General features: G+C 35.1%; 1 protein-coding gene across 2 annotated transcripts in view; it reads left to right on the forward strand.

The window, feature by feature from the left end:
- The window catches only part of myo3b (myosin IIIB), a 138,311-nt gene that overhangs the window by 46,096 nt on the left and 79,212 nt on the right, over positions 1 to 13,003 (forward strand). For both annotated transcript variants that reach the window (XM_042763120.1, XM_042763121.1), the window contains exons 14-23: positions 1,770 to 1,854; positions 2,044 to 2,245; positions 2,323 to 2,421; positions 2,542 to 2,656; positions 2,756 to 2,882; positions 4,513 to 4,723; positions 6,150 to 6,297; positions 6,789 to 6,942; positions 7,129 to 7,217; positions 7,725 to 7,854. In XM_042763120.1, coding sequence (XP_042619054.1) covers positions 1,770 to 1,854; positions 2,044 to 2,245; positions 2,323 to 2,421; positions 2,542 to 2,656; positions 2,756 to 2,882; positions 4,513 to 4,723; positions 6,150 to 6,297; positions 6,789 to 6,942; positions 7,129 to 7,217; positions 7,725 to 7,854 — 1,360 coding nt within the window. The remainder of the gene's footprint in view (positions 1 to 1,769; positions 1,855 to 2,043; positions 2,246 to 2,322; positions 2,422 to 2,541; positions 2,657 to 2,755; positions 2,883 to 4,512; positions 4,724 to 6,149; positions 6,298 to 6,788; positions 6,943 to 7,128; positions 7,218 to 7,724; positions 7,855 to 13,003) is intronic.

The following is a 13,003-nucleotide window of genomic DNA, read 5'->3' on the forward strand; positions in this document are numbered from 1 at the left end:
ATCTATGTGGGGTTCAGCAGTGGTCCCTTTTCTTTAAATAGTGTTCAAGTTATAGTTTATTTATTTTTTTATTTTTTTTGAGAGAGAGAGCTAGAGAAAGATAAATTAATATTTGTATTAGCCAAAAAGCATAAGTAAATACTTTTACTTATTTTTGTTACTTTTGTTTATTTATTTATTATTATTATTTTTTTTTTTCAAATAAATCTTGTTTGAACTAATGTTAATTTCGGTAACGAAAACTATGAAAAAAAAATGTTAGTTGACAAGCTTTTTTTCCCATGACTAAAATGTGTTATGCTTAATTTTTGCAATCTGGCAACCATGCACACATGCACAATGTTGACTTAATATGATAATCACTAAAAAGTACATTTGACCGAGGACTAAGACTAAGATAAATTGAAAAGACTAAGACAAAATCGAAAATGGCTGACAAAATGACAAAAGTTTGAACATTATATATTTTTATATATTTTTTAAACATTATATGAAGAGTTTGGTTCCAAAACGCAATAAATCCATTTTGATCAATTTGAGTAAATAATTTTTTTTTTTATTTTTTTTTTTACCAAGAAATTGGCCAGATGAAAACAATGTTTTCTGTTTCAAACTTTTGCATAGCTTCTTTAGGTTATAATAACATAAACAATTCAAATTGATTTTCAAAGATTTATTATAAAATTTTATTATTTTTTTCCCCAAAATGCAATAAATCCATGACACTTTTTTTTTTCATTGAATCAGTATAAAAGTTATTTTTCAAACTGAAACTGTTGAAAATACACAACATAGTAAGTTGATCCACATATGACAGGCTCTGAACTTGGTCAATGCTAATCTTATATACATTCATCAGTCATCACTCCCAAAATGAATTCAACGGGTCATCTTGTTAATGCTATAAATTAATTACAATAATAAAAGAAAATTTCATCTTGAACATACATGAACAACATCACATTAAACCACATAAATTTCAAAATTATATTTCCCTTACATTCAACTGGCTACCAAAAGTGAATTCATCTTTGGCATGTTACATTCATTTAGTTGACTAGTGCTATACCCTGTATTAAAACATTAATGGCATTAATAAAAACACTTACACTGACAAGCTATGCAATATCGCGTTCATAATCGAATGCGACTCATCTGCGATTATCAATGCGATATTGTATAACTTGTCAGTGATGTACGGCCCTGTGTATTAAATGCTGCTCCATCTGAAAGCACACGATGGAGATTTATCACAGAACCGGCTTTACTGACGAGTTGTGCATGACAATCACATGTGATTTATCATGCAGCCCTTGTTTGTTGATCACAAAGTACAAAGTAGATGAGGAAAACTAGGATGCCGGGTGAACATAAAACGCCGCCAATACTGCCTAGAATGCTTCGAATTGATCGCTTTAACTGATTTATCGCATACATCAAATAAAGTAAACAAACGATACTTGCGTTTTTTGAAAAATGGAAAAAACATAAAAAACATGACCTAATAACTCTGCGAATATAGCATTTTGCATAAAATTAAAAATTGACTTATCAATACCGACCAGATACAATACTGATTTTGGCGGAAACTCAATTTTTTTTTTTAACAGCATTTATCGCATTTTCGAACCAAATTCTTCATATATTTTTTCATATGTATAGAATTTCTTAATTGCTTCTAATTTCATTGCTAGCTAAATAAATAAATAAATAAATAATAATCATTATTATATAACAAAATTATGTTTTCATTTGTTTTGTCTGTATAGTGTATAATCATTAGTGGAGAAAGTGGAGCCGGTAAAACTGAGAGTGCCCACCTCATCGTCCAACATCTCACATTTCTGGGCAAGGTTGAGTACTCACATCTTTTATACATTAGCTAACACACTTCATACTGTACATACACATACTTAATTGCGTTTTATTTTGAGATTCATGATCATTTTCCCTCTAGTGACGTAATCATCCATGGCTGTAAAATTTGCGGATTAAAAATCTGGGTCACACTCTTCAAACATCGTCTGTTGTTTTCTGTGTCAGCTAATAATCGAACACTTCGTGAGAAGATTCTTCAAGTGAATCCCCTGGTGGAGGCATTTGGGAATGCGTGCACGGCCATTAACGATAACTCCAGCCGCTTCGGAAAGTACCTGGAGATGAAGTTCACACCTACAGGGGCGGTGATGGGTGCTAAGATCTCTGAGTATCTTCTGGAGAAATCGAGAGTCATCAAACAGGCTACGTGAGAAACCTCTGTGCCTAGATCAGTGGCCGTTTTTAACATGAATCACTATTCAGAGCTTCTATTTTCTTTTGCAGGGGCGAGAAAAACTTCCACATATTTTACTACATCTATGCTGGTCTTTACCATCAAGACAATCTTAAGAAATACAGGCTACCTAACAAAACTGCCCCCAGGTTTGTGTTTATTTGGAGTGAATCAGTGCTTATAAAGATGTGTGATTCTGACTCCAGATTATGTATCTACAGTGTCACTGACAGAGATCAGAGATTCATGTTACTTGTCTGGTCTTTCAGATACATTGATTGTGTCAATGGTAAAGTAATGCAGGACATCATCTCTAGCAAACTCTACAAGGAGCAATTTGATGCCATTCAAGACTGTTTCCGTATCATAGGATTTACTGAAGAGGTACAGCTGAAATTCTAATTTATATATTTTTTTTAATCAAATGCAATTATGAAAGGGATAGTTGAGTTCACCACCTATCAATTATATTTTTATATACAGGAAGTGAATTCTGTGTACAGAATTCTATCAGCCATTTTAAACACAGGAAATATTGAGTTCACATCCACCAGCTCCCAACATCAGAGCGACAAGAGTGAGGTGCCCGACTCTGAGGCCTTAGACAATGGTAAGAGCTTTAATGAGATACTCCACCCCAAAATGAAAATTTAGTCATGAATCACTTACCCCCATGTCGTTCCAAACCCATAAAAGCTTTGTTCGTCTTCGGAACACAATTTATGATATTTTGGATGAAAACCGGGAGGATTGTGACTGTCCCATAGACTGCCAAATAAATAACAGTGTCAAGGTCCAGGAAAGTATGAAAGACATCGTCAGAATACTCCATCTGCCATCAGACGTGCAATCTGAATTTTATGAAGCAACGAGAATACTCTTTGTACACGAAGAAAACAAAAATAACTACTTTATTCAACAATTTGTCTCCCCTATGTCTCGCCACATCACTGTAGTGCCATTTTGGAGAATATCCACTGAACGCAAGCAGCGTACGCTCTTCTGCACATACGTGCATCACGGCTGACACAGAAAAGCGTAAGCTGCCTGTGTTCAGCTCATATTCTCCAAAATGGCACTACGGTGATGCAGAGAGACACAGAGGAGACAAATTGTTGAATAAAGTCATTATATTTGTTTTATTCATGTACAAAAAGTATTGTCATTGCTTTATAACATTACAGTTGAACCACTGATGGCAGATGGAGTATTCTGACGATGCTTTTCATACTTTTCTGGGCCTTGACAGTGTAAGTTTCTTGGCAGTCTATGGGACAGTCACAAGCCTCCCGTTTTTCATCCAAAATATCTTAAATTGTGTTACGAAGATGAACAGAGCTTTTACGAGTTTGGAACGACATGAGGGTAAGTGATTAATGACAAAATTTTCATTTTGGGGTGGAGTATCCCTTTAATAAAACAATTAAATACAAAAATATATCATAATGCAATAAACACTCTACTGTAGGCATTCTTCTGTAACCCTGCATAAAGTAGGACCTATACAGATCTCTGCTATATAATCACTCAGTCATGATTTCTTTATTTATTTATTTGTTTGTTTATTGACTAGTTAGTTAGTTAGGATGGTAGTTGGTTAGGTAGTTAATTTGTTGCCACTTGTCAATTGCCAGTACAATTAACCCGAATACAGAGAATATTAGAAACACTCTGAATCTTCTCTGAATACAAATATCCGAGAGCTACAGGTCACTTTGTTTACCAACATGGCCTTAAACCCATAACCCATGAAATACTGTATATCAGAAGTTAGATTACAGATAAAACAAAAGAGAAACTCATGAATTCAGATGTTTAAAGACTAATTCACACTGCATTGACAAGCACAGACCAACAATCACCACATTGCAGAACATTACTTCTCTTACATTCAATGGCCCAATGAGCGCAAATTAAAGATGTTCACCTGGTGAAAACAAGCACTGACCAATGACAGCAGACTGATCTGACAAAACATGCCTGTTGCTGTTGGTCAGCGTCGATAGGTTTAGTGTGAACTAGCCTTAAATATGAATGCATTCTTGATGCTTTTGCATTAATTTTAAACCTTTCAAAGATGTTATACCTTCCATAAATGTTCATTTCTGGGTTTGCATCTACAGAACCCACATTTTCCTAATGAAATAAATGTGTTCGAAATAAATTGACTTATGAGAGTGTAAAGATGAGAGGTACAGACCCATTCCTGATGTTCTTCTGTGTGTATCTGCTGTGTTCAGCGGCCGCTCTGCTCAGTATCGGCTCTGAGGAGCTTCAGGAAGCTTTGACATCCCATTGTGTGGTAACTCGAGGAGAAACCATCATTCGCACCAACACTGTGGACAAGGCCACTGATGTGAGAGACGCCATGTCTAAAGCCCTGTACGGACGCCTCTTCAGCTGGATAGTGAACCGCATTAATGCACTGCTGCAGCCTGACTCTAACATCTGGTACGATAAAATATTACCATCATTATCATCATTATCAGAGGTGCATCATTCAGTTTAAGGTTAAAATATACCCAAGCCTACCATTTTACAAAGCAACAATTCATTGACACAACTGAACTTGAATTTCAATATGGTCTTAAAGAAATAGTTTACCCCAAAATGAAAATTAAAATGTCATCACCCATGTGAAAAACATGTAATGTGGTCTATATCAAATCTTAGAAGTATATTTTTAGAAAACTGTCATGAAAGTACTCCAAAAATTAAAGTTTTTTCATAATTTAGTACGTTGTTCCAAACCTGTATGACTTTCTTCTGTAGAAAACAAAAGAAGATATTTTGAAGAATGTTGTTAATCAGACTGTTGCTGGTAGCCATTGACTTCTATTGTAGGAAAAATAAAAAAAAATGAAATACTATGAAGTCAATGGCTACCAGCATTGGTTTGGTTAACATAATTCTTCAAATTATCTTCTTTTATGCTGAGCAGAAAGAAATTCCTACAAGTTTGATGCAACTTGAAGGTGAACTATCACGTGGACTTTTATTTTGACCTTTTATTTATTTATTACTTTCTGCAAGTACATTTCTAAAAACATACTATTAGAATTTAAAGTGCATTACAAGTGCACATTCAACACAGTTAAACACTCTTCTTTTTCACATGTAGATTTGCTGGTCTCCCAGCCAGGTTTAAACAGGGTTGTTGTTTTTTCAGCTGTTCTACACTGTTGGCTCATCTTTATTGATTGACTTATAGTTAATTTAAAGGTTACTTCTAAGCTTTCATCCCGATCTCCCTCCTTGAATCTCTCCGTTTCGGATGCGTTTACATGCGCGAGCATCATCTCCAGCGATCACCTCCAGTCGACAAAGCTCAGAATATTAATATCCAAAGCAAAAGAATAAAAGAGCTATAAAAAAGAGGTTCTTTATAAATGTTTGATACAGTGTTACATTGAAAAAAATAATATGTAGATGATTAAAAAGACTTCAGAGAGAGTGGAAAAGCCGTTTATTGATCCGAGCGTATCCTGTCAGACATCAGCCACGGGCTTGTCAGAGAAACTCACTTCTTCCACCTCGATGCACACCATCCAAACTCTGCCATTTCCACTCCAATCAACAGCGCGTTCAGCGTTATTGCCACTAATAGCCTGTTAGCAGGAGCAGAAGGTGACCCCTGGTCGCTGTCTGAGGAGTTTGGAGGAGATCGCGACTGACTGAATGTTCAGAGACGAGCGCCCCAGCTCTTTCGTAAACTGAAATGACACGCTCATGCAGACCTGTGTTTTTAAAGGTCTTTGTTTTTGTGTTTTCTTGGTTGACAGGTCGTAAAATATTTAGTTGTTTGGGTCATTAGAGGGCTTAAGGCCTTAATGTGTTCTGACGGTCAGATAATGTTTGGCTCTTCGTGTCTTTGAAGTGCGGCTGAGAGTGGAATGAACGTGGGGATTTTGGACATCTTTGGTTTCGAAAACTTCAAGAAGAACTCATTTGAGCAGCTGTGTATCAACATCGCTAATGAACAGATCCAGTTCTACTTCAATCAACACATCTTTGCCCTGGAACAGGTGAGAGTTTAAGCTCGAGTTGATCTTAAACCCACCACTGTTTATCCTTGAATACATCTGCATCGGTTTAAATGGCAATTTCAAAAACTGGTGAAAAGTGTAATGAGCTTTTCTCCTCAGCAGAAACTCTCTAGAGCTGTTGTTGTTCAGTCTATCAAGTGGTCTGACTTTTTCTTGTGATTCGTGAATTAGATACATTTATATTAAATGCATTTTGACCCCCTTTAGTAAGACTTATGTACATCTTTATATGTAATTTCATCATCATTCTGTTGTCTTTGAATGTGGTCAAAGTACTGCTAAAATCTAACAAGCATTTATCATGAACTTATAAATTGTTAAATTATTTAAAATTGTATCAAATACATTGTTGATGCAGTCATTCAACTGTAAGGCTTCCAGGAAATGTATTTTATTTAAAAATGTAGTTTTGATTGTCTTTTAACACATTTTTGGTGATATTAAGAGTGTGTCTGTGTGTGTTTGTTCAGATCGAGTATCAGAGCGAGGGTGTTGATGCCAGTCTGGTAGAATATGAGGACAACAGGCCCATTCTGGACATGTTTTTACAGAAGCCCATGGGTTTACTGTCTCTGCTGGATGAGGAGAGCAGGTTCCCACAGGCCACTGACCAAACACTCGTCGGTAATGCTTTTGAATGAGTACTTTCAGTGTTACATGATGTTTCGCATACATTCTTTTTAAAGAAAAATGCTAATAGCAAATCAGTTTTAACTGAATAGTGGCATTGCATTTAAATATGTATTTATTCTTGAGATAAGAGGTCAGTTTGATAAGATTCTCCACTCACCTTCAGTGTTTGTTATAAAGATAAGTTTCAGGATAACCTGAGAAACAAGTACTTCTGGACGCCCAAGCGTGTGGAGCTTTGCTTCGGGATTCAGCATTATGCTGGCAAGGTAAAAAAAATCTCACTGACCATTTTATTTGCAGTACCTACAACTTTGCATTGTATATTATATTTATTATTATTATTTCAAATTAGTGCAACTTCATTCACTTTTAGCAAATAATGTGTAACTTAAGCTGGGTGCACATTTTGGAAATCGTAAAAGATTCCTCTGATCCTTAATGACCATTGCAATCAAATTTGACCTCCAGTGAAATTCTGCCAGTGTCAGAGAAGTTAAATAAAAAATATATATATTTGAAATAGAAATGTCTTTCCTGTCACTTTTGATCAATTTCTTGCATCATTGCTGAATAAAAGTTTTAATTTCTTAAAAATGTATACATATTTTTACATTTTACTGACCCCAGATTTTTAATGGTAGGTATATGTAATCAATATCTACTGCAGTAATTCATTAGCATATAAAAGCCCTGTTGTGCCCGAATATAATAATTTCCTGCAAGTAAAAGTGTGTAATAATTACACATGAAAATGTCTTGTGTTTCTCTGTCAGGTGTTGTATAATGTGGGTGGTTTTCTGGAGAAGAACCGGGACACTCTTCCTGCAGACATTGTGGTGGTTTTGAGGACGTCAGAGAACAAGCTTCTGCAGCAGCTGTTTTCCAGCCCTCTGACTAAAACAGGTACCAGAATCATTCAGCTTTCTTCATAATGCGAGCTGTTCATGTCACGCTTGTGGCGTCCCTTCTGTCACCTCTCTAGCCAATCAAAACTGACTGTCAGGTCAGCTGTGTCCCAGAGTTCTCTTGACAAATATCATGGTGCCATGGAGCATCTAGGACAGAGGTCCCCAACCACCGGTTCGCGACCCACTACCAGGAAGTGGAAGAATTGCTACCGAGTACATGATTTGCAGATTAATTTGCCAATTTACACATTCAAGCAATTTTAAACCACAAGAATTAGAAACGATAGAGAGCTCAATTCGATACTCATGCGCTGTTCTCGCACAGAATCAAATCACGCACAAGCATATAGAGACGTGTTTCAGACAGCGCTAAAATACTGTGTTGCATAAAAATACTAAAATACTGTGTTGCATGTACGTAAAGTAAAGTATATTTAAAAACTAAGAATGGGTAACAGGATTGTAGATTTAGCCTAAATAAGCTAACCCTAGCTTTGGGGTTTATTTTTTTAATTACTGCTTTTAATTAGCAAGAATGCATTGCTTTTATCAAAGGTGATAGTAAATGCATTTATAATGTTACAAAATAAATATTTATAAAATATTCTAATATTTTAAATAAATTCTGTTCTAAAAAATGCTAAAAAAACCCCCCTGATAAATAACCCTATAAAACACCAATAACAATAACTCTAAAAAAATCACAAAAATGCAAATCGGCATATTAGAATGATTTCTGAAAGATCACGTGACACTGAAAACTGGGGTAATGATGCTGAAAATTCAGCTTTAACATCACAGGAATACAATAAAAATGTATTAAAATAGAAAAAAAAAAAACATTTTTTAAATTGTAATAATATTTCTCAATATATTTTTGTTTACTTTATTTTGATCAAATAAATGCACCCTAAATGAGCATAAGATATTTAAAAAAAAAAAAGTACATTAAAGAAAAAGGAAAAATAACATTAAAAAATATTACTGACTCCAAATTTTTTGAATGGTGTACATACAGTAGTACACTCATAAAAGAAATGCTGTAAACAGAGAGCATTGTGGGATATAAATGAATTCTTATGTTGTGTTTGTTTGTTTGAGTTTTGAGTTTATGGATTGAAAATGTCTGGTCTGATTTACTGATGTTACAGTGTGATTGCATGAACATGCTGTGTGGATATTAAAACTTATATAATAATTCAACTGAATTCAGAGACTGTGGCCACATTCTCTCTCTCTCTCTCTCTCTCTCTCTCTCTCTCTTTATAAATATAAATCTCTCCCCCCATTATCTCTGGAGTGGCTGATCTCCAGGCAGAAGAATAGTGGGATAGAAAGGAAGGATAGAGCTGTGGATGGATGTGTTTTCATTTCCTCTAAGCTGTCCACTAGGCTCCTGCTGCTTCTCTGCTATCTTTTGGAGTTTGGGATAGTCCAGCGATAAGATTCTCAAATACCCCGAGGAAGAAAAGCAGCTATTTTGCCCAGTAAACTGCTTTTCCTTTGCTATCGTTCTGCCAGCCAGGTGCTTAATAATGCCAAGAGTTGCTAGATGTTCACTAGACTTAGTGAGGTGTGTGAATAGGAGCATGCTGGGTAATTATAGGATGTGTGTTTTCATACGTCTCTTTAGTTAAGCCGCTCTCTTTAGTTGGCCGCTGCCTTCGGCTATCTGTTAATGAGTGTGTTTAGTCAGACCAAATGAAAAGATTTGAAGTAAATTAATGTGTTGAGCTTATATTATAAGTGTTTGATACTTTGCTAGATGGAGTAGAAGAATTTTATTGGTCCATTTTGAGGTGTGTAGAGTGAGTGAGTGAGAGACTTAATTCCCTTTAGTTCCAAATCAAAGGATTTTGAAAATGGTATTAAAAAAAATGGTATGGATGGTTTATAATTTCAATGGATTTTGAAGTAGACCTATTCATGCTTCCTTATTCTGAAAGCTAAAATAAATATTCATAATAAGCAATAAAAACATTATCATTGCTTATATACAAATGTACGTACATATTGTTAACATGAACTGTTTTTTTTTTTTTTTTTTTTTTTTTTTTTTTTTTTTTTTTTACCCACATCAAAGCATACACATTAATTATTTTATTATTATTATTTAATACCTCCAGAAAGTCTGAAGGAAGAGTGTCAGTGATGAAAATAAAATGCTACAAATAATCACTGAACATTTATTTTTAAGATTGTAGCCAAAATCCTCATTACTTAAATCACCTGATCATTTTAATCTACAGGGCAAAATACCTGGTGGGTTTAATTTGCATATATTTTCATTGTTCTGTTTTTTGCTGTTATCTTTAAATTTCTGGCAGAACCTGATTTAATCTGTTTGTCCTTGGTGAGTTTGTGAAGTTCATCTTCCTCATCAGAGTGCAGGGTGAGCTCAGACCAGTAGGGGTCAGGCTTGATGATTCAACCACATCTCAGTCACAATCTAAATAACAGCTCATTTCTATTCCTAGGTTGTTTTATTGTACCCTGGGTTACTAATTAATCCTGAGTTGTCAGATTGCATAATATTACATGGTACAATTGTAAACTCTGGATAAACTGATTTACATATTCATGGTTAGTTGAAGCACTGTGTTTAAAATGTATATGAATGTATAAGGGAAGAATGTATGTCTGTAATTGGTCACCATTTTCTTCTTTATTTTCACTCTTCTAAATCACCTTTTTGACATCACTAGTTCATTTCAAATGCTCCTGCAGTGCCAATTTTGATATTCCATTTTTAATATTCCATTTAGTCTCTCAATTAATATGAACTCATAAAGATACATGCATAATCATCATGAAGGATTAGTAAAGCCCTTGAGAAAAAGAAGTTTGCTTAATTGTACTGAATGTGCAGTTGTAGTGTAATAAAATTCTAAAAAGAAAAAAAAAAACTGTACTTGCAGATAATATAATATTAATGAAGTAAAAGGCCACTTAAGTACATATAAAGTATGCTTTCATGACTATGCTTCCTAACACTCTTAAGTACACTGTAATAATGTCAAATTAAAAGTACTTTTTTTTACTTTAAAGTACATTTTAAATCATTGTTTTATTAATCTTTTGTTGTGCTTTAAAGAAGTGCACTTACTATTTTGATGTGTTGCTTAGCATAAAGCACATGTAAAGTACATGCTCAATTTTAACTGTAGTGTGTTTTTTGATTTTACATTTAAAGTTAATATATTTTACTAAATTACAAATATATTTACATATATGACATGCAAGTTTCAAATTGCATACAGGCATTGTAAACGGTGCTTTAGTTTAATAAATGCTCAGAATTCGACAGCACATTTTAACCACATTTCAAAGACAATTTAATAAAAAAAAAAAAAAAAAAAAAACTTTTAAGTTCAGTTTAAGTTTAAACCATTTTCATTTAATTGTAAATAACATGCTAATGACATGTTAATAACTTATATGTCGGACAGATATTCTGTTTGCATTTATTCTATTAAAGTTAAAATGATTGTTTCCCAATACTTTAAAAGTATGCTAAAATGTACTTATTTTTCACAGGGGAATGCTGTATAAAACAGTTTTAAGTTGAGAATCATATCATGCCACTGGTAATGTCCTCAAATCTGAAAAAAAAAAAAAAAAACAAGTACAGTATACTGTCTTTTTTAATAACTACTTGTTATTCTGTGCAGATACAGTGGATATATAAAAGAATTACCTCCCTTTAATATAATAACATTTTGTTGCTTTGAAGCCTGAAATGAAGGCGGACACAGTTTTTGTGTTATCCAGCTATATATATATATATATATATATATATATAATCAGTGCAACTTATAACATCCAAGTGAAAGATAAAACACCAACATGTCAGAAATGAACAAACAAACAAATAAATAAATAAATATCCAGAATCACTGAGTTGGAAAAAAGATCTCACTCCCTTGTGTCAGTATTTTGTTGAAGCACCTTTTGCTTTAATTACAGCCTTTATTCTGTTGGGATTTTGATACCCGAGGAATTAGTTAAGAAGTTCTTCTTACCCACCACTATTCCTCCGAGTACAGTGTCTACTCCCACCACAAGCTCGACACCCATGTGTGCGGTATGTTTATCCTTGCCTCGCCTTTTCCAAAAACGTTGATGGGTCCCCTGCCAAGTGTAATGGTTTCCTGCTACATAGCTCTCTCTTTTTGTTAACCAGCAGCCCAGGTTATATCCCACAAATGATAGCAGGATTTTGTCTGTCTGCTTGTTGCTCACAGGGAAGGCTTTGGAATGGGTCACCTCCATCTGGGGAACCCAGGGATTCACTTTTCCCTCATTCGATATATTTCTTTAGCACTTCAGGGAGGTGTTCAAGCATCCAGGGAATGGTCGGGATGCGGGAGACCAACTCCTGTCTCTTTGACAGGGTAAGAGCAATGCTGCGGAGTATGTTCTCAATTTTCTGACTTTAGCTGTTCAAACCATCTGGGTAGATGATACTTTGAAACTGCTTTTTCAAAAGGGACTTTATTTGGAACTTGGATTCAAATCAGATTATTGAATTGCCGATTCATGTTGACAACATAAAATGAGCCTGAAGACTCACAAGGACCGCCACTGAGCCAACCCCCACTCATCAGAGCCAGAACAAGCCAGAACCGATGCAGCTCGGTCACGTGCTTCTAACACCCGAGGAGAGTGAACGTCAATTTAAACATCTGTTCTTGTACTGTGGCCAATCTGGACATGTGAAGGCTACTTGCCACGTTCGTCCTAACCACCGTTACCCATCTTCAGTAAGTACGTGGAAATACCAGTTCAGTTAACTGTATCTTAAAAAAAAATTATTAACACTATTGCTATGCTTGGCTCCGGGACTACAGGCAATCTCATTGATATTGACTTTGCTAAGCAAAATGATATACCATTGAGTTCCTGTGTGTCTCCTTTGTCAGTTGCTGCATACGTTCACCATGTCACTCAAGATTTAATACTACAGATTGGAGCCCTGCACACAGAGATAATTCACCTCTACCTCATTCCCTTTCCTAATTATGCCATCATTCTCATACTACCCTGGCTCCAGCATCATAATCCCCAGATCTCGTGGGCTGACAGAGAAATAGCATACTGGAGCCAAAGCTGCCAAACTAAATGTCTTCAATCTGTCACCGCTC

Source organism: Cyprinus carpio, chromosome A9, assembly GCF_018340385.1.
Source record: "Cyprinus carpio isolate SPL01 chromosome A9, ASM1834038v1, whole genome shotgun sequence".
Taxonomy (NCBI): domain Eukaryota; kingdom Metazoa; phylum Chordata; class Actinopteri; order Cypriniformes; family Cyprinidae; genus Cyprinus; species Cyprinus carpio.